Source organism: Odontesthes bonariensis, chromosome 17 (assembly GCF_027942865.1).
Source record: "Odontesthes bonariensis isolate fOdoBon6 chromosome 17, fOdoBon6.hap1, whole genome shotgun sequence".
NCBI classification, from domain to species: domain Eukaryota; kingdom Metazoa; phylum Chordata; class Actinopteri; order Atheriniformes; family Atherinopsidae; genus Odontesthes; species Odontesthes bonariensis.
The window spans coordinates 1,662,001-1,689,563 of record NC_134522.1 but is presented as its reverse complement, the minus strand read 5'-3'; the positions used below and the strand labels follow the sequence as shown (position 1 = coordinate 1,689,563).

General features: G+C 44.0%; 1 protein-coding gene across 5 annotated transcripts in view; it reads right to left on the bottom strand.

The window, feature by feature from the left end:
- Positions 1-27,563, bottom strand: part of LOC142366229 (neurexin-3a-like) — a 126,014-nt gene that overhangs the window by 34,930 nt on the left and 63,521 nt on the right. For all 5 annotated transcript variants that reach the window (XR_012766752.1, XR_012766753.1, XM_075448055.1 and 2 more), the window contains one exon: positions 22,043-22,162. Coding sequence is in view for 3 of the 5 variants with exons in the window: in XM_075448055.1 (XP_075304170.1) it covers positions 22,043-22,162 (120 nt within the window). In the remaining 2 variants the exon portion in view is untranslated. The remainder of the gene's footprint in view (positions 1-22,042; positions 22,163-27,563) is intronic.

Here is a 27,563-nt window from a genome sequence, read left to right as displayed (position 1 = left end):
TGCTATCAGTTGTGTGTTTTGCCTTTAAGTGATATTTCAGACTGGAACTACTACGCTGAGAAGACAATTCAACTTGGCTGTAAATGCAGAAGTTTTTTTTTTACATTTATTTTGAAATACATGCTTTTATGTTGAAACCAGTAAAAACAGGAAGTAGCGCCGGTTAGCTCCGTGAGCTTCACACCTGTAGCGGTGATGCTAGCTGCTAGTTTATCTTTATTTTATCACTCCATGCTTCGTGGTGTTTGCTGTAACTGTGTGAATGTGATGCATTCAACAGACTTTTACAATAATAAAACCTGCGTTAATGCCCGATAAAATATTTATCAGCGTTAAATAAGTAACAAGTTAACAGAGATGTGGACTCGAGTCGCTGTTTTGATGACTTGTGACTTGACTTGACAAAAAATAAAAGACTTGAGACTCGACTCGGACTTGGAAGTTAAAGACTCGGCACTTCACTTGACTTGAGACACGATGACTTGAATGACTTGAGAGTTATTCAGTTCATGTTTTCAGTTTGAATATAAAATTAATAACTTAATTTAAAAAATAACATGGATTACCCGGTAGGAGCGCAGGCTGAGAATGGCGTCATGATTGGATCCCTACCCTGTCAGTCAGCCATGCCCTCTCTGCATACCTTAGTGTTTACTGGAGAGAATAAACTCATATCAGATATGCATCAACATGTCAGCGGGACCGAGAGTCGTTGTCTTCGGCTTTCGTAATCACCATTTTGACAGCAAAAGACGAACAGCTCAGTGCAAGACATGCGGCATCAACATCTCAGACAGCCAGACGACAACTTCCAACTTTGTTCGTCATTTGAAGATCCATTCTGACCAGTAAGTGCTCGTCAAATTAGCTAATATTATCCCGTTAGCCTAGCCGGTAGTTAGCTAACGTTAGCTTGATATGATACGGGGTGGACAGGTTGGACACATTGGCCAATGATGTTTACTGACAGTTACTTATATCTTTGTGTTTTCACTTTATTAAGATCAGATTCTGCAGGTAAAACTGCAATAATAAGGTGACTTGACTTTGACTTGACTTGCCCAAGAAAAAATGACTTGGGACTTACTTGAGACTTGAAAGCTAAGACTTGAGACTTGCACATGTGTGACTTGGTCCCATCTCTGGATGTTTTGGCAGATTTTATGGTTCGAGCTTAAGAGAGGGAACTTATTTCTTCACCGTGTTTGATTTAATTTACTGAAGCGCACTCAGATTCCAGCAGAAAGTGTTGGAACTCACCGTGACTACCCTTAAGATTCGCAGGGGACCTGAATATGGAGACGGGTGGCCTCGCCACATGCCTGTCAGAGAAGGCGTACGAAGTCGCTGCCGCCTGAGATCTGGCGGCGCTCACAGAGTTCACCAGCCGGCCTGGAGCAGCCGAGCTCTGCTTTGCAGACACGGCCATAAATCCCAGAATCAGCCACCCTATCCAGGCACTCTGGTAGAGGACGACCAGTCCGGGTACGTGAAAGGAAGCCCTCTTTATCTGAGCCCACAGGGAAAAAGCACTAATGGGGCACATGGTGGCAAAATGCAAAAGAAAATGGATGTGAACCAGCAGTCAGTCCATCGCTGATATTCCCAAACACCTCACATTCATCCGAAGGAAAGACAGCTGGTTTAACTCAGCCAACCGTAGGAAGATGTATGAGTACAACCAGAGTTTATGACCCACAGAGAGTCGAGGTGCACGAACACCTCCAGCATCCTCCTCTCTGCAGGAGTTGAGGCTCGGTTGATGCAGAAATCTGCCTCACTGGAAAAAATGCCCCTCCAAAAATAAGTAAAAAAACAACAAATAAAAGACGTTTTTGCTTGAAATAAGCAAAAAAATCTGCCAATGGAACTAGTGAAAATCGGCTTGTCAAGATTTCCTGAAATAAGATGTGATATTTAGGACTTTTGAGATAAAAGTGATCTTGAAATTAGCTTAAAAACCTCTTCAAATGTAAAAAAAAAAAAGCTTGTTTCATATGATATGTGACTCAAAACAATTTGTTTTCAAGACTTTTTCATTTAACAAGATATTCCAGATGTATCGTCTTCAAACAAGTCCCTATATCTGGCTGAAATAGAACTTGTTAGGCAGTTGTGTCTCATATTAAGTGTAATGAGATATTTTGACTAGAAATGAGACAAATATACTTGGTGAGACTTTGATTTTTTTCCAGTGCAGGTAGAAATCCTGCTCTGGAAAAAATGCCCCGCCAAAAATATGTAAGAAAAACAACAAATAAAAGATTTTTTTGCTTGAAATAAGCAAAAAAATCTGCCAATGGAACTAGTGAAAATCGGCTTGTCAAGATTTCTTGAAATAAGATGTGATATTTAGGACTTTTGAGATAAAAGTGATCTTGAAATTAGCTTAAAAACCTCTTCAAATGAAAAAAAAAAAAGCTTGACTTGACTAGAAATGAGACAAATATACTTGGTAAGACTTTGATTTTTTCCAGTGCTTCTCCATCCCTGCATTCCTCAGAAAAATATCAGGGGGAATTCTTCTCAAAAGCCTCAGAAAAGGACATCCGTCCACTGTTTGATCCACTTGCACAGAGACAATGTACATCCACTTAATGCTCCAGAAGGAAAAAATATCCAACGAATCCCAGTCTGTCAGAAAAAAGGAATTTCCCTTCGGTTTGTCTTAGTCCACGTCAGCGTTCCCCTTCCTTTGATGTGAGCTCGGTCCGGAGACGCTCGCCTTTTAATGGAGACGGCAGCAGTGATCTGGATGCCAGAGCAGCCACGGCATCAGGAAGAGGAAGGGTGGGGCGGAGCTAAAGGGGGTGTTCAGGGGGCCGCTGGGATAGCAGAGGTAAAAGAAAGGTGAAAGAGAGCCGGCGAGGACGCGGGAACGTGGAGGCGAGTGGATCTGAGGATGAGCCGGAGAACCGAGGACAACCACAAAGGCGGAGATTGTTCCCCGCGAGGCAGGGCGTGAAAGGAAGAACACATCCGGTTAATGCTCCAAGAAAAGAGCGCACGGAGGATAAAGAGGAGCGGCTTACGGGCTGCCATCTTATCAAAGAGCGACCGGGAGCCGAGCGAGAAACGCACTCCTTTTCAAAATGAAACAAACATCTGTAGATGTCACAAAAAGGGGAATTTCTGACTCTGCGTTGAGGTCAGAAATGTTTCCGACTGCTGAAACTTCCTTGAGTGGGACAGGCAGAAACCACATTATACGACGACTTCACAGCTAATTACGCTGCGGTTTCACACTGTTGGCTCAGTTTTTCACGCTCCGGCACTGATTCTAAATGATCCGATTAATGAGAGGCACAAAAACTAATTCCTTATCATCAGCAGCCTCGGGAACGTCTTCATTTGGGGGGCTGCTGCCACCAAACCCCCCTCATGAGATGCCATGGATTAAGTTAACCTCCAATCAAGCTGTGATGTCACCACGTGGAAAAGCACAACCACAAAATCTGCCGACACAGAGAAATACAACCAAATATCCTGCAGTGTTGTTTCAGGGTTAGGGGTTAGAATCCTTTGCTTTTGAGCTCAAAGAGAGCATGGGCTGTGACTGATGTGTGTATTAGATGCTGTTTGTACACCGCTAATGGGGCTCAACAAATATTACACTTATTTCTAGGGCTGGGCAACGATTAAAATGTTTAATCTAATTAATCACATGATTTCCCTGATTAATCACGATTAATCGCATTTGTACGCAGAATCCAAAAATGAATCCAAAAGTAGCGTATAGCTTTTAGCATTTAGCTTTATTTTAAATGTGCTGCCATATGAATGAAAGTGCCATAACATTTGTTGTGCAAACACACTTTTAACATCAGCATCTTTCTGTAGTTTTTATGTAGAAGCCTCGCTCCACTGTCTGTTTCCTTGAATGACTTGCTGCTATCAGTTGTGTGTTTTGCCTTTAAGTGATATTTTAGACTGGAACTACTACGCTGAGAAGACAATTCAACTTGGCAGTGTTTACAGATGACTTTGGTTCTGTCGACTCCGCCGTCTGGAAGAACTTTAACATGAAAATGGCCGAGTAAAAGTTCCGTACCCTTCTCCATGTTTGGTGGATCCGCCGATTACTTTCTTTTCCTGTTCCGCAGCAGATAGCAGCAGACTTTTACAAAATAAAAGCCTGTGAGCAACAGACTTTTACAAAATAAAAGCCTGAAAAAAAAAGTAAAAAAAAAAAATTTAATTAAAAAATAAATAAATAAAAAATAAAACCTGCGTTAATGCGCGATCAAATATTTATCGGCGTTATAACGATAATAACGAGTTAACTCGCCCAGCCCTACTTATTTGAATTCTTTGCACTGAAATCAAACACAAAAGTTTTTATAAAGATTTTTGTCTGTATTCCTATATCTTGCATTATTTGTTCAACACATGTTCCATACTGAGAGCCTAATACAGAGGGATTTTACTCATTATATCATGAAACATTTAATTTGAGGACTTTTCTAACACTTTGAAATGACCTCCATGTGCAGGTGTGGAACGTATTTCTGTGTGGCTCAGCTCAAAGATTCACTTTGACTCCCGGGTGATGGGAACATGGAGAGCAAACTTTGATGGCTGCAGCACGGAAGACCTTTGACTTTTATTTCTCTTGAGGGGATGAAGTGAGGAAGCCGAACATCATGTCGGCTGCATGAAAGGCCCAACAGTCCTGTAGAAGACTGAGGAACCCAGATTAAAATACATCTTCAGTTTGTTTTCTGCATCTCCTCCCATCAGCCAAACGTTTGTTATCACATATGTGGAATATTGTAACGCAAATAGACTGAAAAGGAATAACTCGTCCAACACTATTTCAAGATGTTGCATCATTTCAGTGTCTGAAGCCATTTCACAGCAGAAAGGTTAACCTGATGATACAACCGTGCTTCGCTGTACATTTGAATGTATTTAAACATTTGCTTTGCTTTTTCTGCAGAAGTAATCACTGTACTGCCCCCGAGGACTGTTTCTCTGCTTTTATTCTGATTTTTGATCTTTGGGGGAGCAAAAAAATGTAAAATATATGAATAAAAAAAAGTCCTAAAGTTTCACAGGTTCAATGAAACTCACAGAAAATGACAAAACTTTGAGCTTTTGAAAGTTAGAGACTTTTGCCGTTGGTTTTAAACAGCGAGTTTGGTGCCGTTTTCACCTGGTGAGCTTATTTAATCATGGAAAAATGCGTCTTGAAACTAACACAGAGTCGGTGTTTATGTGTTGGCGTCAGGATGTAATTCTGCGACTTTATTATGGAACAAATTGAGACTTCCTTCTGCCCTAAAATGACCCGACAGATCTTTTGTTCCTCCCAGGGAATTATTCCCACTGATTACATTACAATAATGTCCAGAATGTGCAGCATTAAAATGGCATCCATTAAGATGACAGTGGGGTAATAAAAAGAAAATAATTCAGCCCTGACCATGATGGTTTTAACATTAACCAGGGCGTGCTACATGCAAACAGTCACTAACTAACAATCACTAACTAACAGTCACTAACTAACAATCACTAACTAACTGTCACTAACTAACAATCACTAACTAACAGTCACTAACTAACAATCACTAACTAACTGTCACTAACTAACAATCAATAACTAACTGTCACTAACTAACAATCATTAACTAGCAGTCACTAACTAACAGTCACTAACTAACAGTCACTAACTAACAATCACTAACTAGCAGTCACTAACTAACAGTCACTAACAGTCACTAACAGTCACTAACTAACTGTCACTAACTAACTGTCACTAACAGTCATTAACTAACAGTCATTCACTAACAGTCACTAACTAACAGTCACTAATTAGCAGTCACTAACTAACTGTCACTAACTAACAGTCACTAACAGCGACTTAACTAAGAGTCATTAACTAACAGTCATTAACTAACAGTCACTAACAGTCACTAACTGTCACTAACTAACAGTCACTAACAGCGACTTAACTAACAGTCATTAACTAACAGTCACTAACTAGCAGTCACTAACTAACAGTCAATAACAGTCACTAACTAGCAGTCACTAACTAACAGTCACTAACAGTCACTAACTAACAGCGACTTAACTAACAGTCATTAAAGCAATACAATGTAACTTCTCAAAAAGCCCACTATGGAGCTCCCCCTACAGGCTTGGAGGTAATGTACGGTTACACTGTCGTAAATACAACACCCTTTCACTTTCACGTTTGTTGACGAACCGGCGAGGAGTCAGAAGGTGCAAGCTATGTCGAACGAGAAGGTAAGAGTGATCAAATGTACCTGGGAGCGTGAGAGGGGTCTATTTGTTTTTGCGGTAGGTGTGCCAGAAAGCAAGTCGAAGTACTTCCGCTCAGCTCCCGGGCCGGTCCAGCAAAGTTACATAGCGCAGTTTTTCCAACTCAGACCCCCGAAGGGCATAGGAGACAGGCCAATCGTAATATTAAAACTCATTCTAGCCACACAAATTTTTTCAAGCTGTTATTTTAAGGTAGAAATGTTACATAGTATTGCTTTAACTAACAGTCACTAACTAACAGCGACTTAACTAACAGCGACTTAACTAACAGCGACTTAACTAACAGTCATTAACTGACAGTCACTAACTAACAGCGACTTAACTAACAGTCATAAACTAACAGTCACTAACTAACAGCGACTTAACTAACAGTCATTAACTAGCAGTCACTAACTAGCAGTCACTAACTAGCAGTCACTAACAGCGACTTAACTAACAGTCATAAACTAACAGTCACTAACTAACAGCGACTTAACTAACAGTCATTAACTAGCAGTCACTAACTAACAGCGACTTAACTAACAGTCATTAACTAACAGTCACTAACTAGCAGTCACTAACAGCGACTTAACTAACAGTCACTAACAGTCACTAACTAACAGTCACTAACAGTCACTAACAGTCACTAACTAACAGTCACTAACTAACAGTCACTAACAGTCACTAACAGTCACTAACTAGCAGTCACTAACAGCGACTTAACTAACAGTCATTAACTAACAGTCACTGACTAGCAGTCACTAACTAACACTCACTAGCAGTCACTAATTGACAGTTACTAATAGTCACTAACTAGCAGTCGCTTAACTAGCAGTGACTCTAACACCATCTCGCTGCAGTTTTTGAAGTGTTTATTTAATTTGTGTCCCAGGCTACTTCCTGGTGTAATCAGAGTTTATCTTTTGTTATTCAGGCAGAAACAACTGTGTGACCTGCACAACGAGTCTTCTTTCTCTCGGATAATCATTCCGGATCTTGAAATCCCATCTCTGGCTTCCAGAGAAGTTGTCCTTGGGTTTTTATCTGTGAGAAACAATCTGAGGACGTCCTCTGCTTCAGAGGCAGGTTAATTCAGGGCGGCTAAAGTCTGAGAGGCGGCCGATGAAACAAACACAAAAGTTCCATTAAAGGAAAATTAAGAGGCACAAAGACTTTGTGCCTCAGCAGAAACACACAGCGAGGCCCGTCACATTAACATAAAGCATGGCCCTCAGAAATTATGAGCCTCTCTAATCTCCAGAACCCTCAGACGCAGCATTGCTCTGTTAAAATGAAGCTGTCCAACATGATGCATGGCTGCCCCCCCCCCACCGAGGAACGCCAGCCCCACCACCACCACCGCTTTATATTTCACCTCCTGCTCCAGATTTATGTGAGGTGGAACAGCGAGGGGCCAAAGATTACACCAACAGCAGCTGAGGAAACCTGCCAAGGTGAAGGGCAACAAACACATTATCCTCACTTATCGACAGTGTGTTAACGAAGCTTATTCGCCTCCAGCTTTACGCCCAGATAAACCGGGTCACACCGGCCTCTCCTTCACCAGCCCCAGCTATCTGCAGGCTGAGGACGTTGTGTTGACTTTAAGCTTTATCTGCTGGTGCTGCCGTCACAAACAGCAGGAGTGGAGGTGGGGGGGGCAGTTCTGCAGCCTCCTGGAAGCTTTTGGTGCTGATGGTCGGAGCGTTGGCCTCTGAAGATCAATGCACGCTCCAGCATCAGCAGGGCAGATATAAAGGTCAGTGAAGGAGAAAATAGACCCTCTGTCACCCTGCCGATCGCTCTGATTACCTGCCAGTCAGCTCCCTGAAACTGACCAGCTCATTTGGTGAGTTCATTCAGGAAAACATCATTTAAAGAAGGTTTCTAAACAGCAGTATTACAATGATTTTTAACTCTTTTGTGCTTTTACTTTCGGCTCAATGATGCACAGAATCTAGTCTCAGGAACTGGATTTTACCAGTAAATGCTTTAAAGCAGTGTTTCCCAAACTTTTTTGGCCTGAGTACCCCCTCACACATACAACGCGTGCGATGATTCTCCAAAAGTAGAGCAACACAGTGGTTATTACATGAAAATCATTTTATTTAATATCCATAACTTGAACATAAAATTCTCAGGCCTTCTCTCTCTTTTTTTTAACCTCAGTTGAATTCAACATAAGAATAAAAAATGTTTTCTTGAAATATAAATAATTAACCAAAATAGTATAAATACTAAATCAAAATAATCTTATATTATTACTGGGCATGTATTGTTGTAATGTTTTAAATACTTGAACACAGTTTTTCTAGAGAATATAATTGTTTTGTATATGGGATTATCGTCCATCGACTCTTTTGGGCTTTCACATGCGCGAGCCTACAACCAGCCGGTGAGTTACATGCTGTTTATAAAGTTCTTTTGTAACGTCCCCATGCCAGTAATGTGAGAACCATGCATATGGTTTTGATGGTAAGGCTTGTGACTTTATTGTCGGATGGGTTATAAAGTGGTGTGACGTTTCTGCAGTGTGCAAGTTGTTGTTTTACGTGGAAGGGTTAGCGCTTGCCCCTTAGCCACCACGTATTTGGTTAGCATGACAGGCTGCGCAAACAGCGCAATCTCCGCACAGGGAGCGCAGATTTGCACCTGTTTGTGTCCTACCGTCAGTATTTGACAACCTCTAGCAATGGAAATTCGCTTCAAATGCCCCGGAGTTCCCCTTTAATCTGTAAATGCATCCACTTTGTTTGTTTAGAATTCATCCAGCACACATTGTCCCATATAAACATGATATCTTCACAGTTTGCAGGCCAGATAGAAGCTGAATTTGTGAGAGTTTGAACCCACGTTGTCCACCAACATGTGACCTCAGAGCAGTTTTACTTCCCTATAAGCAAACTCTCCCTCAGCTTTGACTTGAGAGTCCTTTAATAAAGGAAGCCGGTCCTCCCCTGGCTGATGATGAATGCAAAAAACCAAAGAAAACATCAAATATATCATGTGTTTATGCAAGCATTCGACTTCCATGTGAGCAGAAAGCAGCAGCACAAAGCGTTTCATCAGCAGGATAACTAAAGGCGAACAATAAGGGAATTACAAAGGCTGCTGTTCCACATGAAGGAAAAGCTGAGCACACACACACACTCACCGTGCACGGGGATGAGGGTTTATCAAAGCCCAGAGCTCCCGATGCTGAGAATGAGGGCAGAAAGGTTTTATGATGCCGTGCGCCATCAGCTCAGCACAGCGTACATCTCAGTGATTTCCACAAGAAAGCGAATTCTGTTGAAGTTATTGTTTTTAGACTTGCTGTTTAAAAGAAATACAACGGCTCTGTCTGCTGTGCTTCTGAAATATATACATCATCTGAGCCCACATTTTCTGCCAAAAACAGAGCTGTCTGAGCAGCATTCCACACCAACGAAGCCCTCCCACCTGCCGCAGGTCCTCCAGTTATACACGGTTATACAGTATACCTTCTGTACTCTAAAGCTGCATTCGGACAGAGCTGTTCTAAGAACGGTCCTCCTCGAATTCCGTTCTGATAACTGCCCTTCCCCAGGGGAACTGTTTCAGTTTGCATTCCCACATGAGTCGGACCTGATGGGGACTGATAAGACGCAGCCGTCTGCGACAGCGACGTGTTACTTTAGCGCCACATTCAACAACAAAACAGAACAAAACAAAACCGGGTAAAAGTAAGGAGAGAAGAAGAAAACACCACCAAGAAGCTAACATGGACAGCGGGGAGGCCAACGTGTTCATGGTCTGTGTTCGAAACCGCATACTTCTCCTACTACTCCTACTAACTTTTTGAGTTAGTATGCAAGTTTGAGTAAGCGAGAAGTTCCCGGATGCATACTAGATTCTCCAAAATGTTGGGTATGCATCATGAGGTTACTACTCATACTCAAACTACCCAAGATGCAACGTAACGTGACGTTGCCGATCGTCATTTCCTGTCAAAATGGCAGTTTCAAGCTAGCTACAACGAGGGTAGGTTCACTTCCTGTTTTCAAAACAAAAGCACCAATTGTATGGTAAAGGCTTTCCCTATGATAAAAGGCAACTGGTATTTTATTTTGTGAAAATAACAGGAAGTGCGTTAGCTCACTTCAGCTAGCTTTAGTAGCGCCGAATTCATGGGAACAAAATTGTAAACAGCCGGTATTTTGTCAGGTCTTCAACACGTTGGGGATCTAAACGACTACTTTCTCACCTGAAAATGTTTCAAATGTTGCTAAAGTTTACAGAGTTTAGAGCTTAAGGGAAATCAGCTTCAGGCCGGCTGATTTCGGCTCGGGCAGGAGCGAGATGCATTGTGGGTAAACGCTCTACATACTGTCTGATCGATGAGTATGTAGTATGTAGTATGGAAGTATGCAGTATGCGGTTTCGAACACAGCTATGGTCTGCATGACGGTGATATTAATCATGGACGATCACATCGGGCGTCTAACATGGAGGCTGGAAGAGCTCACAGAGAGGGTCAGGAGACGAAGGATGGAACTAGGGCCGTGGTCCCTAGTTCCTGAGGGCCGTGGTCCCTAGTTCCTGAGGGCGATGGTCCCTAGTTCCTGAGGGCCGTGGTCCCTAGTTCCTGAAGGCCGTGGTCCCTAGTTCCTGAGGGCCGTGGTCCCTAGTTCCTGAGGGCGATGGTCCCTAGTTCCTGAGGGCCGTGGTCCCTAGTTCCTGAAGGCCGTGGTCCCTAGTTCCTGAGGGCCGTGGTCCCTAGTTCCTGAGGGCCGTGGTCCCTAGTTCCTGAAGGCCGTGGTCCCTAGTTCCTGAAGGCCGTGGTCCCTAGTTCCTGAAGGCCGTGGTCCCTAGTTCCTGAAGGCCGTGGTCCCTAATTCCTGAAGGCCGTGGTCCCTAGTTCCTGAGGGCCGTGGTCCCTAGTTCCAGAGGGCCGTGGTCCCTAGTTCCTGAAGGCCATGGTCCCTAGTTCCAGAGGGCCGTGGTCCCTAGTTCCTGAAGGCCGTGGTCCCTAGTTCCTGAAGGCCGTGGTCCCTAGTTCCTGAAGGCCGTGGTCCCTAGTTCCTGAGGGCCGTGGTCCCTAGTTCCTGAGGGCCGTGGTCCCTAGTTCCTGAGGGCCGTGGTCCCTAGTTCCAGATGGCCGTGGTCCCTAGTTCCTGAGGGCCGTGGTCCCTAGTTCCTGAGGGCCGTGGTCCCTAGTTCCAGAAGGCCATGGTCCCTAGTTCCTGAGGGCCGTGGTCCCTAGTTCCTGAAGGCCGTGGTCCCTAGTTCCTGAGGGCCGTGGTCCCTAGTTCCTGAGGGAGATGGTCCCTAGTTCCTGAAGGCCATGGTCCCTAGTTCCAGAGGGCCGTGGTCCCTAGTTCCGTAAGGCCGTGGTCCCTAGTTCCTGAGGGCCGTGGTCCCTAGTTCCTGAGGGAGATGGTCCCTAGTTCCTGAGGGCCGTGGTCCCTAGTTCCTGAGGGCCGTGGTCCCTAGTTCCTGAGGGCCGTGGTCCCTAGTTCCTGAAGGCCGTGGTCCCTAGTTCCTGAGGGCCGTGGTCCCTAGTTCCTGAGGGCAGTGGTCCCTAGTTCCAGAGGGCCGTGGTCCCTAGTTCCTGAAGGCCATGGTCCCTAGTTCCAGAGGGCCGTGGTCCCTAGTTCCTGAAGGCCGTGGTCCCTAGTTCCTGAAGGCCGTGGTCCCTAGTTCCTGAGGGCCGTGGTCCCTAGTTCCGTAAGGCCGTGGTCCCTAGTTCCTGAGGGCCGTGGTCCCTAGTTCCTGAAGGCCGTGGTCCCTAGTTCCTGAGGGCCGTGGTCCCTAGTTCCAGAGGGCCGTGGTCCCTAGTTCCTGAAGGCCGTGGTCCCTAGTTCCTGAGGGCCGTGGTCCCTAGTTCCTGAGGGCCGTGGTCCCTAGTTCCTGAAGGCCGTGATCCCTAGTTCCTGAAGGCCGTGGTCCCTAGTTCCTGAAGGCCGTGGTCCCTAGTTCCTGTATGTGCGAATGCGGGAAAAAACGGCCTCGTTCCTGAAAAGGTTACAGGAACTGCAGAAGGTTCCTACAGTGGGAATGCGGCTTTAGACACTTTGGGAAACACACAATGTATCTGATGATAAAGACCTTGTCCAGTGTCAGACCGCCCTCATCAGGACCGGCCCACTCCCACTCTGCTGGTGACGTTCATCAATGCAGAAGGTCGCCTTCAGATTTCAGCCATTTTAAATCCTTTCGTAAACCTAACAAAGAGGTTGGAGTACTTAGTTCCTGTACTTGCACCAAACCAAACAACAAGCAAAACAGCCAGTGGAACTTGGAGAAAACAAGGAAGTGGACACTGTCCAAAGGTTTTTTACCAGCTTTTACAAGCCCTAACCCATGTTTATCTGGCCTTTCCTCACCTTAACTTCAGCAACCTTTCAGTAACTTGTTGCTCGTTCAAAAGTAAAACCCCAACATTTAATGGGATCGGTTTTAAAGTCGATCCTTTCGAACACTTCAGCAGCTTTTGTAACCTAACCTACTGGATGGTACATCTCAGGGGTGGAGCAGTGATTTTAAATGTGGGGGGCGTTCCAGGGGGGGCACATGAGCGCCACATCAAGCCCATAGACACAACACTGAAGTTGGCATCCAATTCGCGAATTAAATGGATGGGCATAAAGGGCCATTTCACTGCATTTTTGCATTTTGATCACCCTAAACTGGGTCCTGTATGGAAGCTACAATAGTTACACTGCCCAAATCTGGATAGAATTATGCTAAAGAGGCTATAGATTAATTAAAACCTTTTTTGGGATTTGTGAAAACTTTTTCTGATTTGTGAAAATGCAGAACAGGGCCATTTTACTGCTTTTTGATTGCCCTAAACTAGGTCCTGTATGGAAACTACAACAGTTAGACTGCTCAATTCTGGATGGAATTATTCTAAAGAGAGTACAGAATCTTTAAAACACATTGTACGTTGGTGCATTACGAGGGTGGGCAAACCGTTAATATAATACATCCATGGGGCAAACGGGTTTACTTTTGGAAAATGTGGGGGGGATGAAATCATCTTACTGTAAAAATGGGGGTGTCGAAACACCCCCATCCCCCACGGGTGCGACGGCCATGGTACATCTCACATTATATTGTTCATGAGCATCAAAAAGCATCGTGAACTGGAGGACTGAGAGTGCACATTACATAGGTGTGAACGATAAAGTGGAAAGGTTTGGTTTATGGAGGGAAACCCACAGTAGAGCTGAACTGACTTTCAATTGATGGAGTCGTATAACTTCATTGGGAGATTCCTCTTCCCCTCTGCCAACAGACAGTAGCTCATTCCCATCTCTCTCCATTCACAAAGCCATGAATTACTCTGGTCCCACAGGCCTTTCATACTTCCTGTGTTCCTTTCACAGCCATTTTTCAGCCACAGCTCAGTCGTGACGTGCAGTTTACTGCCTGGCTGTGCCAGTCCATCTTCTGTTGGTCTCCTCACCGTAAACCTTGTCAGAGACTGATGATGGATATGAACCCTTCAGGGCCAATCCACCCTCAACACGCTCCGCCCTGCTCGTCCCGGGGGAAACTTTATTTATCTTGGGAAATGTCGTCTACAACAAACGTATCGACTGTTTTTGCCTTCTTGTTACCTTGTAAGGTAGATGGATTTCAGAGAGATTCACCAGGGATATAAAGGTCATTTTAAAGTATGTTTCAAAATGATCCGTCCCTTTACGAACACTGTAAAAAATTTACTGCACTGTAAAACCTCTTTAACTCTCAAACTTAATGTTTTAACTTTAACATCACCTGTTCAGTCCAGTCCATAAAGTCTATGTCGAGCAGTTTGTGTGTTTGCTGTCATTACTGAAACCCTAAAATGAAATGTTCTGGTGATGTCAGCTCTAATGCTCACATTAGCTGTAGAGTATGACAGGTTTAATGAATGGTACAAAGACAAAAACAATGTTTAAGTCAGAATTCCGCGAGGTAAAGGCTGTTTGTTTGTTAGCAGAATTATCCAAACACAAACTGTCATGTCCATGGGGTTTTTGCCCATGTTTTAGTTTGACAAAGGCTGCCCTTTGTCACCGATTCTGTTCATAATCTTTATGGACAGAGTTTCTAGGCGCAGCCAGGGCGTTGAGGGGGTCCGTTTGGGCGACCTCAGAATCGGGTCTCTGCTTTTTGCGGACGATGTGGTTCTGTAGGCGTCGTCGGGCCGTGACCTTCAGCTCTCACTGGAGCGGTTCGCAGCCGAGTGTGAAGTGGCTGGGATGAGAATCAGCACCTCCAAATCTGAGACCATGGTCCTCGGCCGGAAAAGGGTGGAATGCTCTCTCCGGGTCGGGAATGAGATCCTTTCCCAAGTGGAGGAGTTCAAGTATCTCGGGGTCTTGTTCACGAGTGAGGGACGAATGGAGCAGGAGATTGACAGACGGATCGGTGCGGCATCTGCAGTGATGCGTGCTCTGCACCGGCCCGTCGTGGTGAAGAAGGAGCTGAGCCAGAAGGCAAAGCTCTCGATTTACCGGTCAATCTATGTTCCTACTCTCACCTATGGTCACGAGCTGTGGGTAGTGACCGAAAGAACGAGATCCTATCCTCACCTATGGCCACGAGCTGTGGGTAGTGACCGAAAGAACGAGATCCTACCCTCACCTATGGCCACGAGCTGTGGGTAGTGACCGAAAGAACGAGATCCTATCCTCACCTATGGTCACGAGCTGTGGGTAGTGACCGAAAGAACGAGATACTATCCTCACCTATGGCCACGAGCTGTGGGTAGTGACCGAAAGAACGAGATCCTACCCTCACCTATGGCCACGAGCTGTGGGTAGTGACCGAAAGAACGAGATCCTACCCTCACCTGTGGTCACGAGCTGTGGGTAGTGACCGAAAGAACGAGATCCTACCCTCACCTGTGGTCACGAGCTGTGGGTAGTGACCGAAAGAACGAGATCCTATCCTCACCTATGGCCACGAGCTGTGGGTAGTGACCGAAAGAACGAGATCCTACCCTCACCTGTGGTCACGAGCTGTGGGTAGTGACCGAAAGAACGAGATCCTATCCTCACCTATGGCCACGAGCTGTGGGTAGTGACCGAAAGAACGAGATCCTATCCTCACCTATGGCCACGAGCTGTGGGTAGTGACCGAAAGAACGAGATCCTATCCTCACCTATGGCCACGAGCTGTGGGTAGTGACCGAAAGAACGAGTTCCTATCCTCACCTATGGCCACGAGCTGTGGGTAGTGACCGAAAGAACGAGATCCTACCCTCACCTGTGGTCACGAGCTGTGGGTAGTGACCGAAAGAACGAGATCCTATCCTCACCTATGGCCACGAGCTGTGGGTAGTGACCGAAAGAACGAGATCCTATCCTCACCTATGGCCACGAGCTGTGGGTAGTGACCGAAAGAACGAGATCCTACCCTCACCTGTGGTCACGAGCTGTGGGTAGTGACCGAAAGAACGAGATCCTATCCTCACCTATGGCCACGAGCTGTGGGTAGTGACCGAAAGAACGAGATCCTATCCTCACCTATGGTCACGAGCTGTGGGTAGTGACCGAAAGAACGAGTTCCTATCCTCACCTATGGTCACGAGCTGTGGGTAGTGACCGAAAGAACGAGTTCCTATCCTCAGCTATGGTCACAAGTTGTGGGTAGTGACCGAAAGAACGAGATCCTATCCTCACCTATGGCCACGAGCTGTGGGTAGTGACCGAAAGAACGAGATTCTACCCTCACCTGTGGTCACGAGCTGTGGGTAGTGACCGAAAGAACGAGATCCTATCCTCACCTATGGCCACGAGCTGTGGGTAGTGACCGAAAGAACGAGATCCTATCCTCACCTATGGCCACGAGCTGTGGGTAGTGACCGAAAGAACGAGATCCTATCCTCACCTATGGCCACGAGCTGTGGGTAGTGACCGAAAGAACGAGATCCTACCCTCACCTATGGCCACGAGCTGTGGGTAGGGACCGAAAGAACGAGATCCTACCCTCACCTATGGTCACAAGTTGTGGGTAGTGACCGAAAGAACGAGATCCTACCCTCACCTATGGTCACGAGCTGTGGGTAGTGACCGAAAGAACGAGATCCTACCCTCACTTATGGTCACAAGTTGTGGGTAGTGACCGAAAGAACGAGATCCTACCCTCACCAATGGTCACGAGCTGTGGGTAGTGACCGAAAGAACGAGTTCCTATCCTCACCTATGGTCACAAGCTGTGGGTAGTGACCGAAAGAATGAGTTCCTATCCTCACCTATGGTCACAAGCTGTGGGTAGTGACCGAAAGAACGAGATCCTATCCTCACCTATGGCCACGAGCTGTGGGTAGTGACCGAAAGAACGAGATCCTATCCTCACCTATGGCCACGAGCTGTGGGTAGTGACCGAAAGAACGAGATCCTACCCTCACCTGTGGTCACGAGCTGTGGGTAGTGACCGAAAGAACGAGATCCTATCCTCACCTATGGCCACGAGCTGTGGGTAGTGACCGAAAGAACGAGATCCTATCCTCACCTATGGCCACGAGCTGTGGGTAGTGACCGAAAGAACGAGATCCTACCCTCACCTGTGGTCACGAGCTGTGGGTAGTGACCGAAAGAACGAGATCCTATCCTCACCTATGGCCACGAGCTGTGGGTAGTGACCGAAAGAACGAGATCCTATCCTCACCTATGGCCACGAGCTGTGGGTAGTGACCGAAAGAACGAGATCCTATCCTCACCTATGGCCACGAGCTGTGGGTAGTGACCGAAAGAACGAGATCCTACCCTCACCTATGGCCACGAGCTGTGGGTAGGGACCGAAAGAACGAGATCCTACCCTCACCTATGGTCACAAGTTGTGGGTAGTGACCGAAAGAACGAGATCCTACCCTCACCTATGGTCACGAGCTGTGGGTAGTGACCGAAAGAACGAGATCCTACCCTCACTTATGGTCACAAGTTGTGGGTAGTGACCGAAAGAACGAGATCCTACCCTCACCTATGGTCACGAGCTGTGGGTAGTGACCGAAAGAACGAGTTCCTATCCTCACCTATGGTCACAAGCTGTGGGTAGTGACCGAAAGAATGAGTTCCTATCCTCACCTATGGTCACAAGCTGTGGGTAGTGACCGAAAGAACGAGATCCTATCCTCACCTATGGCCACGAGCTGTGGGTAGTGACCGAAAGAACGAGATCCTATCCTCACCTATGGCCACGAGCTGTGGGTAGTGACCGAAAGAACGAGATCCTACCCTCACCTGTGGTCACGAGCTTTGGGTAGTGACCGAAAGAACGAGTTCCTATCCTCACCTATGGCCACGAGCTTTGGGTAGTGACCGAAAGAACGAGTTCCTATCCTCACCTATAGTCACGAGCTGTGGGTAGTGACCGAAAGAACGAGATCCTATCCTCACCTATGGCCACGAGCTTTGGGTAGTGACCGAAAGAACGAGATCCTATCCTCACCTATAGTCACGAGCTGTGGGTAGTGACCGAAAGAACGAGATCCTATCCTCACCTATGGTCACAAGCTGTGGGTAGTGACAGAAAGAACAAGATCCTATCCTCACCTATGGTCACGAGCTGTGGGTAGTGACCGAAAGAATGAGATCCTACCCTCACCTATGGTCACGAGCTGTGGGTAGGGGCCGAAAAAACGAGATCAGTTTCTGTTTGCTCATTCACTTCACCTGTAGTTTTCTCCTCAGCTGCACTCACTCACCAATCACCCTCCTCAGTATTTAGTTTCCAGGTTTCCCCATAAACTTTGTCAGATCCTTGCTCCTTACTCCGTCTTGACCCCTTCACGCCACACCACGCCAAGTCAACTCAACTCAAGTCAAGTCTTTTGTTTTTTTTCACAGTGTAGTTTTTGGTATCCACTGTTTTGATTGTAAATAAACTAGGGCTGGGCGAGTTAACTTGCTAATTATTTAACGTCGATACGTTGATATTTTATCATGCATGAGGTTTTGCATGCAGGTTTTGCATGAATGCAGGTTTTATTTATTTATTTATTTATTTTTTCATTTAAATTAAAAATTTAAATTAGATTTTTTTGTGCCCGGACCTTCATTACCTGAAGGGTGATGGTTACCACACTGTTGTTGTTTTTTTCTGCAGTGAGCGGATATGGATGTAAACTTAACAAACCTGAGGCACAATAAATTGTAAAGTCAATTTTTAGTGTGCCAGTGATGATGCAACCCCATGTTAACGGAGAGACAGCTGCCTGTTTCAAAGGAATATCTGAAGGGTCCCAACTGCATTCATGCATCAGTCTGTGAGCATTAAGAGTCCCACATTGTATCTGTGCTGGCAGACTCTGAACTACAGGATATACTCTGTAAATGTGCATCCCTTACTCCAAAAGTTGCAGAGGCTTTCATATAAAATCATAAAAAAACAGAACGTAACATTAAGTTTTGATGCATTTAGCTGAAGAGCAGAGCCCAGACTGCAGAAAAACACCACCCCATTGAGCTTTAGTTATAAATCAATGTTCGATTCATCCAAATTAATCCTACTGGATCCAAACTGCATCAATCAGCAGGCACACAAACATACACATGCAGCCAAAGAGCTTCCCGACACGAATGGGAAAACAATGAAACCGCGGACAGGATGCAGAGAAGCTGAAGGTGGCTACTCACTGTGTTAGAGCATTCAGCCTAAAGCATGCAAACGGGTGTCTGATCTGTATGTGTGCACACAGCTTCCCACAATCCTCAGAGGCTCTCTTTGGGCAAACCTTTATGATGGCGATTGTGGTCTGCCCTCTAGTGGTAAGAAGTGTAAATGCATCCAAGCTCGCAGTATCAGCTCACAGATGCACACACACTGGATTGCATAATGTCAGTATTCAAACTAAACCAGACACACTTTATATCCAGAGCAGACAAAAAACTAGGGCTAGGCAACGATTAAAATGTTTAATCTAATTAATCACATGATTTCCCTGATTAATCACGATTAATCGCATTTGTACGCAGAATCCAAAAATGAATCCAAAAGTAGTGTATAGCTTTTAGCATTTAGCTTTATTTTAAATGTGCTGCCATATCAATGAAAGTGCCATAACATTTGTTGTGCAAACACACTTTTAACATCAGCATCTTTCTGTAGTTTTTATGTAGAAGCCTCGCTCCACTGTCTGTTTCCTTGAATGACTTGCTGCTATCAGTTGTGTGTTTTGCCTTTAAGTGATATTTTAGACTGGAACTACTACGCTGAGAAGACAATTCAACTTGGCAGTGTTTACAGATGACTTTGGTTCTGTCCACTCCGCCGTCTGGAAGAACTTTAAAATGAAAATGGCCGAGTAAAAGTTCTGTACCCTTCTCCATGTTTGGTGGATCCGCCGATTACTTTCTTTTCCTGTTCCACAGCAGACAGCAGCAGACTTTTACAAAATAAAAGCCTGTGAGCGACAGCCTTTTACAGAATAAAAGCCTGTGAGCAACAGACTTTTACAGAATAAAAATAATAACGAGTTAACGCGCTAATAACGAGTTAACGTGATAATAACGAGTTAACCTGATAATATCGAGTTAACGCGATAATAACGAGTTAACGCGATAATAACGAGTTAACGCGATAATAACGAGTTAACGTGATAATAACGAGTTAACGCGATAATAACGAGTTAACGTGATAATAACGAGTTAACCTGATAATATCGGGTTAACGTGATAATATCGGGTTAACGTGATAATATCGAGTTGACGCGATAATAACGAGTTACCGCGATAATATCGAGTTAACGCGATAATAACCAGTTAACTCGCCCAGCCCTAAAAAATATCCAAACAATATCCCACAGCAAACAGGATATTCAGAACCTGAGAAAAAGGGAAAAGAAAAGCCCAATCTGGAGGTAAATATAAAATGAGTGAGTGAGCGATCAACTCAACACAGGTGTGAAGGGAAGGCCGAAGGTGCACACGAGTGACCCAAAGCAGAAAGTTACAGAATAAAAAGGAAACACAAGTCAAGCAAACTGAGGTGAGTAAAGAGCTGATAGAAGCTTAGAGCTTAAAGAGAGCCCAAAATATGTGTATTAACGGGTCATTTGATCGTTGATTGAGAACCCTAAAAGCTTTGTTAAGTGAGAAGTTTCCATTTAAGAGAAACTGTCCCAGTGATTGTGAACAGTTACTGCAAACAGCTTTCAGCTGGGTTAAGAGCTGGTTATGAAAAACAACCATTTGCACAGATCTTATGGATCATATAATAGCTGCTTTACTGAGTAAGGATGATGACGGAGTATCAGGGTGAGTCACCAGGACTCTCCGGGGCCCTGAAATGTGATTTCAAACGGACGACTGATGAAATTCTCATTGAGACATGTGCAACGGCCAGCCCCTTTGATGGATGCCATAACCAACTGTAATCAGCATCTTTCCCATTTCATTATTGGAGGAAGCGATGGATGATACGGATGAGCACATTTCCAAGTGATAAGGTGCCATTAGAGTTAATGGGCAAAGAGCAGAGGAGGAAAGGGAAGTTATGCCCGGCTCAGAATACAGAATAACGGGCTGATTTCTCAGATTCCGCCCTACCAAACTGGAGGAATTCAACACGAATATTTGGCCCAACATATCTGGTAAAGTGCAAATCCAGTCTTAAAGCTCCCAAACTGCTCATTAACTCATCAGAGCCATCCAAATATCATCATACGAATGTTTCAATGGGAGCAAAGATTCATTCCATTCCTGGAGCTCTGGATTAATAAATGTAACAGTTGTAGTAACCTGTGAGTGCAGAGTTACAGACAAAGGTTGAAGAAGAGGAAAGTATTTTGGATGACTTTTCCCGTGGAGCCGCTCAGAAACACGACATTAAAACCTCTGAAATAATTTTATTTGTTTCTCTTTATATTCTTTTATGTATTTTTAAAGCTTCTTCCACTCCCTGCTGCAATGCTTTTATTTTATGTGAAGCACTTTGAATTGTTTTGGACATGAAATGTGCTATATAAATAAATTTGATTTGATAAACAAGAAAATGTGCTTCCATTACATTTACATTACATTACGGTCATTTTGCAGACGCTTTTAACCAAAGCGACTTACAATAAGTGCGTTCAACATCGGTTGGCAAAAGAACTTCAGGTCACAAGAAATCATAAGTGCATTTCCTTCCAATACCAAACAGCTAAGAGCAAAACTAGTGCTAGAGTAAGTGCGATAAGTCAGATACCTCAGCCTCTCACCAACTGCACACCAGTCACAGCGGGGCGGGGACGCAAACCCCGGTTCGGGTAGGGGAAGAAATAAAAGAGGTAAGAAAAGCAGGAATGGGATGCAAACCCTGGTTCGGGTAGGGGGTAATGAAAGTATAGAGGGTGCCAGTGGTGGAGGAAACTTCCAAAACCTAAACAAGAAAATGTGCTTCCAAAACCTAAACAAGAAAATGTGCTTCCAAAACCAAAACAAGAAAATGTGCTTCCAAAACCTAAACAAGAAAATGTGCTTCCAAAACCTAAACAAGAAAATGTGCTTCCAAAACCAAAACAAGAAAATGTGCTTCCAAAACCTAAACAAGAAAATGTGCTTCCAAAACCAAAACAAGAAAATGTGCTTCCAAAACCTAAACAAGAAAATGTGCTTCCAAAACCAAAACAAGAAAATGTGCTTCCAAAACCTGAACAAGAAAATGTGCTGCCAAAACCTAAAGACATCACAGCAGCTTTAAAATCTTTACTCTGGCTTCCAGTCAGTCACAGAATAGATTTTAAAAGCCTGCTTATTAATAATGTATTATTCCCAGTAACTGATGGTTTAATCTGCTTCTCCGTCCCTGGTGTGTGGCGTTAGATGTGCGAGTGACTCACGGTCGTTGCATTGCGTTCCGGTGTAGGAGGTCATGGAGCAGTCGCAGGTGTAGTTCTCCCACTGCTGGATGCAGATGCCCATGTTAGCGCAGGAGTCTTCCTGACAGGTGGTGCTGGGACCTGTGCGAGTCCAACGATCCCCACAGCCGGACACACAGAGACAAACAACATCTGCTTTAACAATCACCAATCCACGACTACACTGGAAAAAATGCCCCTCCAAAAATAAGTAAAAAAAACAACAAATAAAAGACGTTTTTGCTTGAAATAAGCAAAAAAATCTGCCAATGGAACTAGTGAAAATCGGCTTGTCAAGATTTCTTGAAATAAGATGTGATATTTAGGACTTTTGAGATAAAAGTGATCTTGAAATTGGCTTAAAAACCTCTTCAAATGAAAATAAAAAGCTTGTTTCATATGAAATCCGACTCAAAACAATTTGTTTTCAAGACTTTTTCATTTAACAAGATATTCCAGATGTATTGTATTAAAACAAGTCCCTATATCTGGCTGAAATAGAACTTGTTAGGCAGTTGTGTCTCATATTAAGTGTAATGAGATACTCAATGAGACAAATATACTTGGTAAGATTTAGATTTTTTTTCAGTGTAAACATAGCCTGGGCGAAAGCCGACTGTTGACTCCATCAAACAGTCTGGAAAAACCCAAGAGGAATCCGTTTCCATGGAGGGTGGGACCTTACTCAGCAACTTAAATTCATTGGAGTTCCCATAACCAATCAGTAATGTTTAGAAAGGACGTAGGTTATGCGCCGAGGTTCATGCTTGCTCGCGAATCACGCTTCCCACATCCGCTTTCATTATACCGGTACCATTTGATAAATCAAACTTTTCCCAAAGCCAGTTGGAAGGAGAGCTACGACATCCTTGCCACTAACAAAATTGACGAGGCATTCCTCTTGCTCTTGTTTTAATTGTGTAATGCTCTCCAGAGTTGAGACAACTTCATGGATAGCTTCTAGCTTTCTTCCGTCGCCATGTTTATTTCCGCTGCGGTTGAACTACAATTATATGGACTACAATGGACTCCGCGCGCGAGTTCTGCGTCACCACTCGCAACTGTTTGCTGATTGGCAAAACACTGAGCGAACCGAGGTAGGGGGATTCGGCCAGACCATGTGCGGAGCCAAAATCTTTGGGCGGAAGTACGTAGGATGGCGTTGCCAGGCTAGTGTAAACATGGCCCACAGGCCAAACTCGAACATTCTCCTCCCGACCTAAAATGTCCCCTTTTAAATGCATTGTGAATCTGTAAATTACAGCAGCCTGTTAAACCAACAAGAACTATTATCATTTAGTATTTATAAACCAGCCATTTTATTTCCATTCCCTTTATTTATGAACAAAATGTTCCAGTGAGAAGACGTTGAGCCAGATTTACACAACAGTTGTAAAATTCTGACATGTCTGCGCTGTATTTGTGAGCTTGTTTTATTCATTTACCTGGCTGTGCTTTGATTCATTTTTGTCACGTCCATGGACTCATGTGTTAAGTTTTATGTTTTAGGTGTTCAGTTTATGCCCAGGTTTTGAGTTTCAGTCTTGTTATTGTTTTTCCCCCTCACTCTGGTCTTTGGTTCATTCACATCATTAGTTCATTCAGGGCACCCGTTAGTCATTGTCACCAGCTGTACTCACTCTCCAATCACTCCCAGCCCTCTATTTAGTCTCTTGTCTCCCCTGTCTGTTTGTCGGATCTTTGTGTTTGTCACCTGCCCGTCATGCCATGCCATGCCACAACCTGTTCAGGCCAGAGCTAAGTATTTATTTGTTCCATTGATATTTCTGCCTTAATTAAACCAACCTTTCTTCTGAAGTCCGCATTCGTGTCCTTCCCCAAACCACACCCTGACACATTTTAACTGGATTAATTCATTTAAGCCTGTTAAACTGGCTTCATTGTATGCTGGAGGGCGGCCGGTTAGGCGCCAAGAACGATTTAATTTAAGTTTACTTCTCCTCAGCAGGTCTGGAATGATTTTTTATCAACTATTTAAATGGTGATGCTGAATCTGTGAGATGACCCACTGCCACTTAAATCAACACGTTACTTTATTTTTTTCTAATTTATTTCAAAAGCTGGCCTCGATTTAGTTTTACTTTTAATAAAGAACAATTTTTGCTCTTTATTGTTGCTGTAACTTAACGTTAGTAGATACCAATAGAAATCCAAAATGCAGCTAAAATGAATCAAAGAGCTGTAAAATAACAGCAAACATGCATTTCAAAGTAACATTTTCAGTTTAAAAGGGCTGATGTTTCTCAGTTACAGGTCATGTTAAGTGTCATTGTGTTCCTCCATGATGTCTTCCGCCACAATAATATACATTATATATTATTATATACTATATAATATATATAATAATTTATTAATAATAATTTAAACACAATGATATATATTATATATATGTTATAAATTATATTTAATAAATTATTATATATAATATATTTTATTATATATTATACATAAATGCAGCTGTCAGCCCTCATCAACTACTTAAATAAATAAAACATGTGGAGACTTACCTTGTGAAATGATGCAAGTGGCTTTGAGCTGATGATGAGTTGAAGGATGGAATGGAGCCAAAAGCAGAAGTTTTAGATGCAAACTTGCTCTGTTTTTGAAACTGAATCCCTGATCTGGTTCAGGATTTAATGGAAAATAGAACAGCTGATGATCTGTTCAGTGTTTGCAGCAGCGCAGTATCACCATCTAGTGGCCGAACAGTTTAGTGCAGCAACCTGAACCGTCATCTTATTTACGGTGAACTGACTTTGATACGATGCAAATCAAAACTCACTGCGATGGTATGGAAAAGGCAAATAAAAAAAAAAAGCACGAATTAATAAAAGACAATCATCTCACTGCAGACAAATGAAAACACATCATGCTTTCTTTCATCAACTTCATTTAATCTGTAAAGAAGCATCAAATCTTTGTATTTCATGCCAAATTTGATTGGTGGCAACTTAGGGGCCAGTAAAGATTTATAAAAGCGACGCCCACCCCCCCCCACTGCTGCACACCTTAAAGGGATAGTTCGCCTCTTTGGACATGAAGCTGTGTAACATCCCATATCAGCAGCATCATTTCTGAACATCTTCTTACCCCCTGCTGCGTCCTGTGAGCAGAGTTCCAGCCTCGTTTTGGTGTTGATGAAGGTAGTCCGGCTAGTTGGCTGGGGTTTAAAAGATAAAGCCTTTTGCTTCTCAGAACAATATGCGTTCCACAGAGTAATACATTTGCATCACAAAATGGTTCTCCAGGAAAAAGTCAGAACTCACAATCTCTTGGCCCTATTTTCTCTCCCTTCGTATCACTGCCTGCTGCTGCCTGCCGACAGCCGCGCCTGTTACGCTGTTTGCTGCTCGGTCTGCACAGCAGGCAGCAACAAAAGGAAAGGAAAGGAAACAAAAGAAAAGGAAAGAAAGGAAAGGAAACAAAAGGAAACAAAAGGAAACGAAACGAAAGGTAACGAAAGAGAAGGAGACAAAAGGAAAGAGGGAAACAAAAAGAAAGGAAAGGAAATTAAAGGAAAGGAAAGTCGCCTGCCGACAGCCGCGCCTGTTACAGTGTTTGCTGCTCGGTCTGCACAGCAGGCAGTGATACGAAGGGAGAGAAAATAGGGCCAAGTGATTGTAAGGTCTGACTTTTTCCCGGAGAACCATTTTGTGATGCAAATGTATTACTCTGTTGAACGCATATTGTTTTGAGAAGCAAAACGCTTTATTTTTTAAACCCCAGCCAACTAGCCGGACTACCTTCATCAACACCAAAACGAGGCTGGAACTCTGCTCACAGGACGCAGCAGGGGGTAAGAAGATGTTCAGAAATGATGCTGCTGATATGGGATGTTACACAGCTTCATGTCAGAAGAGGCGAACTGTCCCTTTAAGACGTGTTTGCAGGAAAAAGATGCTCACCGGCTGAATAAACCCAAAACAGTTTGATTTGATGAAGACTCGTAATGAAACACAAACTTAACAAGATAACAGCCGAATGACCGACGAGCTGATCGTGATGTACTGCTAAAAAACAAACTAAATAAATCATACAAGCACACGTAAAATGAAACATCAGAATGCAATGGACAACCAAACTGCGATTGATGAGATTTTATTTGGAAAAATAAATTGATCAACCATCTCTTTGTCACAGAGCATACAGTACAATGAATGACATTGTTACCAAGCCCATTCAGATTGTCACACAGAACAGTTACACATACAGTTATTTTCTGTTTGATTAGAATGAAATGCAGACTAACACATTCATTGGTCCAACATGTGAGTAAATGTAAAAAAAACAACATGTGTTACAATCAATGTCCAACTGATGGCGTAAGGAAAAACTGGTTTCCATGCAGACAGGAAGAGGTTGTGGATGAGGCCCAGAACCTTCAGAGGATGACAAAAAAAACAGCCACAAAACTGCACAAAAAGATGGAAACATTTTGTCCACAGTCACGTCTGCTCGTTCGTGCAAAATGTTTCGACTTCATTCAGCACAAAAAGGCGCGAACAGTCGGAAGGTGACACAGAACATCGAAACCTTTGGCAAGTTTTGCTTTGTGAACAAACTGCGTGGACCAGAGTCCAGATATGGCCTGATGCAGATTTCATGGCCGGAGGTAAAACTACACATCAAAATACCACTGATCCTCTAGGGACGGGAATTGATAAGATTTTTACGATTCCAATTCCATTTTCGATTCTGCTTAACGATTCGGTTCTTTGTCGGTTCCCTTATCGATTCTCATTTGGAGAAAAAGGACAACAAACCGGTCGATTAGCATCAACTTTGTTTAGTTTAGAAGTAACATGAGTCATGACCTCACAAACCCAACAACGGTGAGGTCCACATTGGTCTATCCTGGCCTGGGTAATTTAACTCTTCCTGCTCTGGTGAAAGGAGAAGCTGGAGGTAGAGGTGAACTGGGGGTAGTACCACCAGCCTCTGGCTCTGAGCCAGTCAGGCTCTGTCTCTCATGATTTCATCTAAATGTAATGCCTGAGAAGGCATTCATTTAACCTTAACCGTTACTAACAGCAGCTTTTACAATCAGGCAAATGGAGCTAACATGATAGACAGTGTTTGTTTGTTAGTTAGTTACCTGCAGTGTTAGCAGAGGACATGCTAACGTTGCTAACGTTGCTGGGTTCAGATTCACCAACGTTAATCATTCATTCATAGTTATTGCATGTTGGTAGTATTTCCTCCCTTTGGTGAAATATTCACTTTGCAAGTTGCCCTGTTGTCGTCTTTTTTAGGGATGTGTAATCAAACTGTCGAGCGGTTGTACCGCTTGGGCGCCATGGTTACTGTTGACTGCTGGCTGCGCCGGACTCGCCACGCAACGTTGCGTGGTGACGTCATTCGCGCCCACTGGAATCGATAAGGGAATCGTTTGCAAAAATCGCCAAACAATTCCAAGGAATTGAAACACTGGAAACCGGTTCTCAACAAGAACCGGTTTTCGATTCCCATCCCTACTGATCCC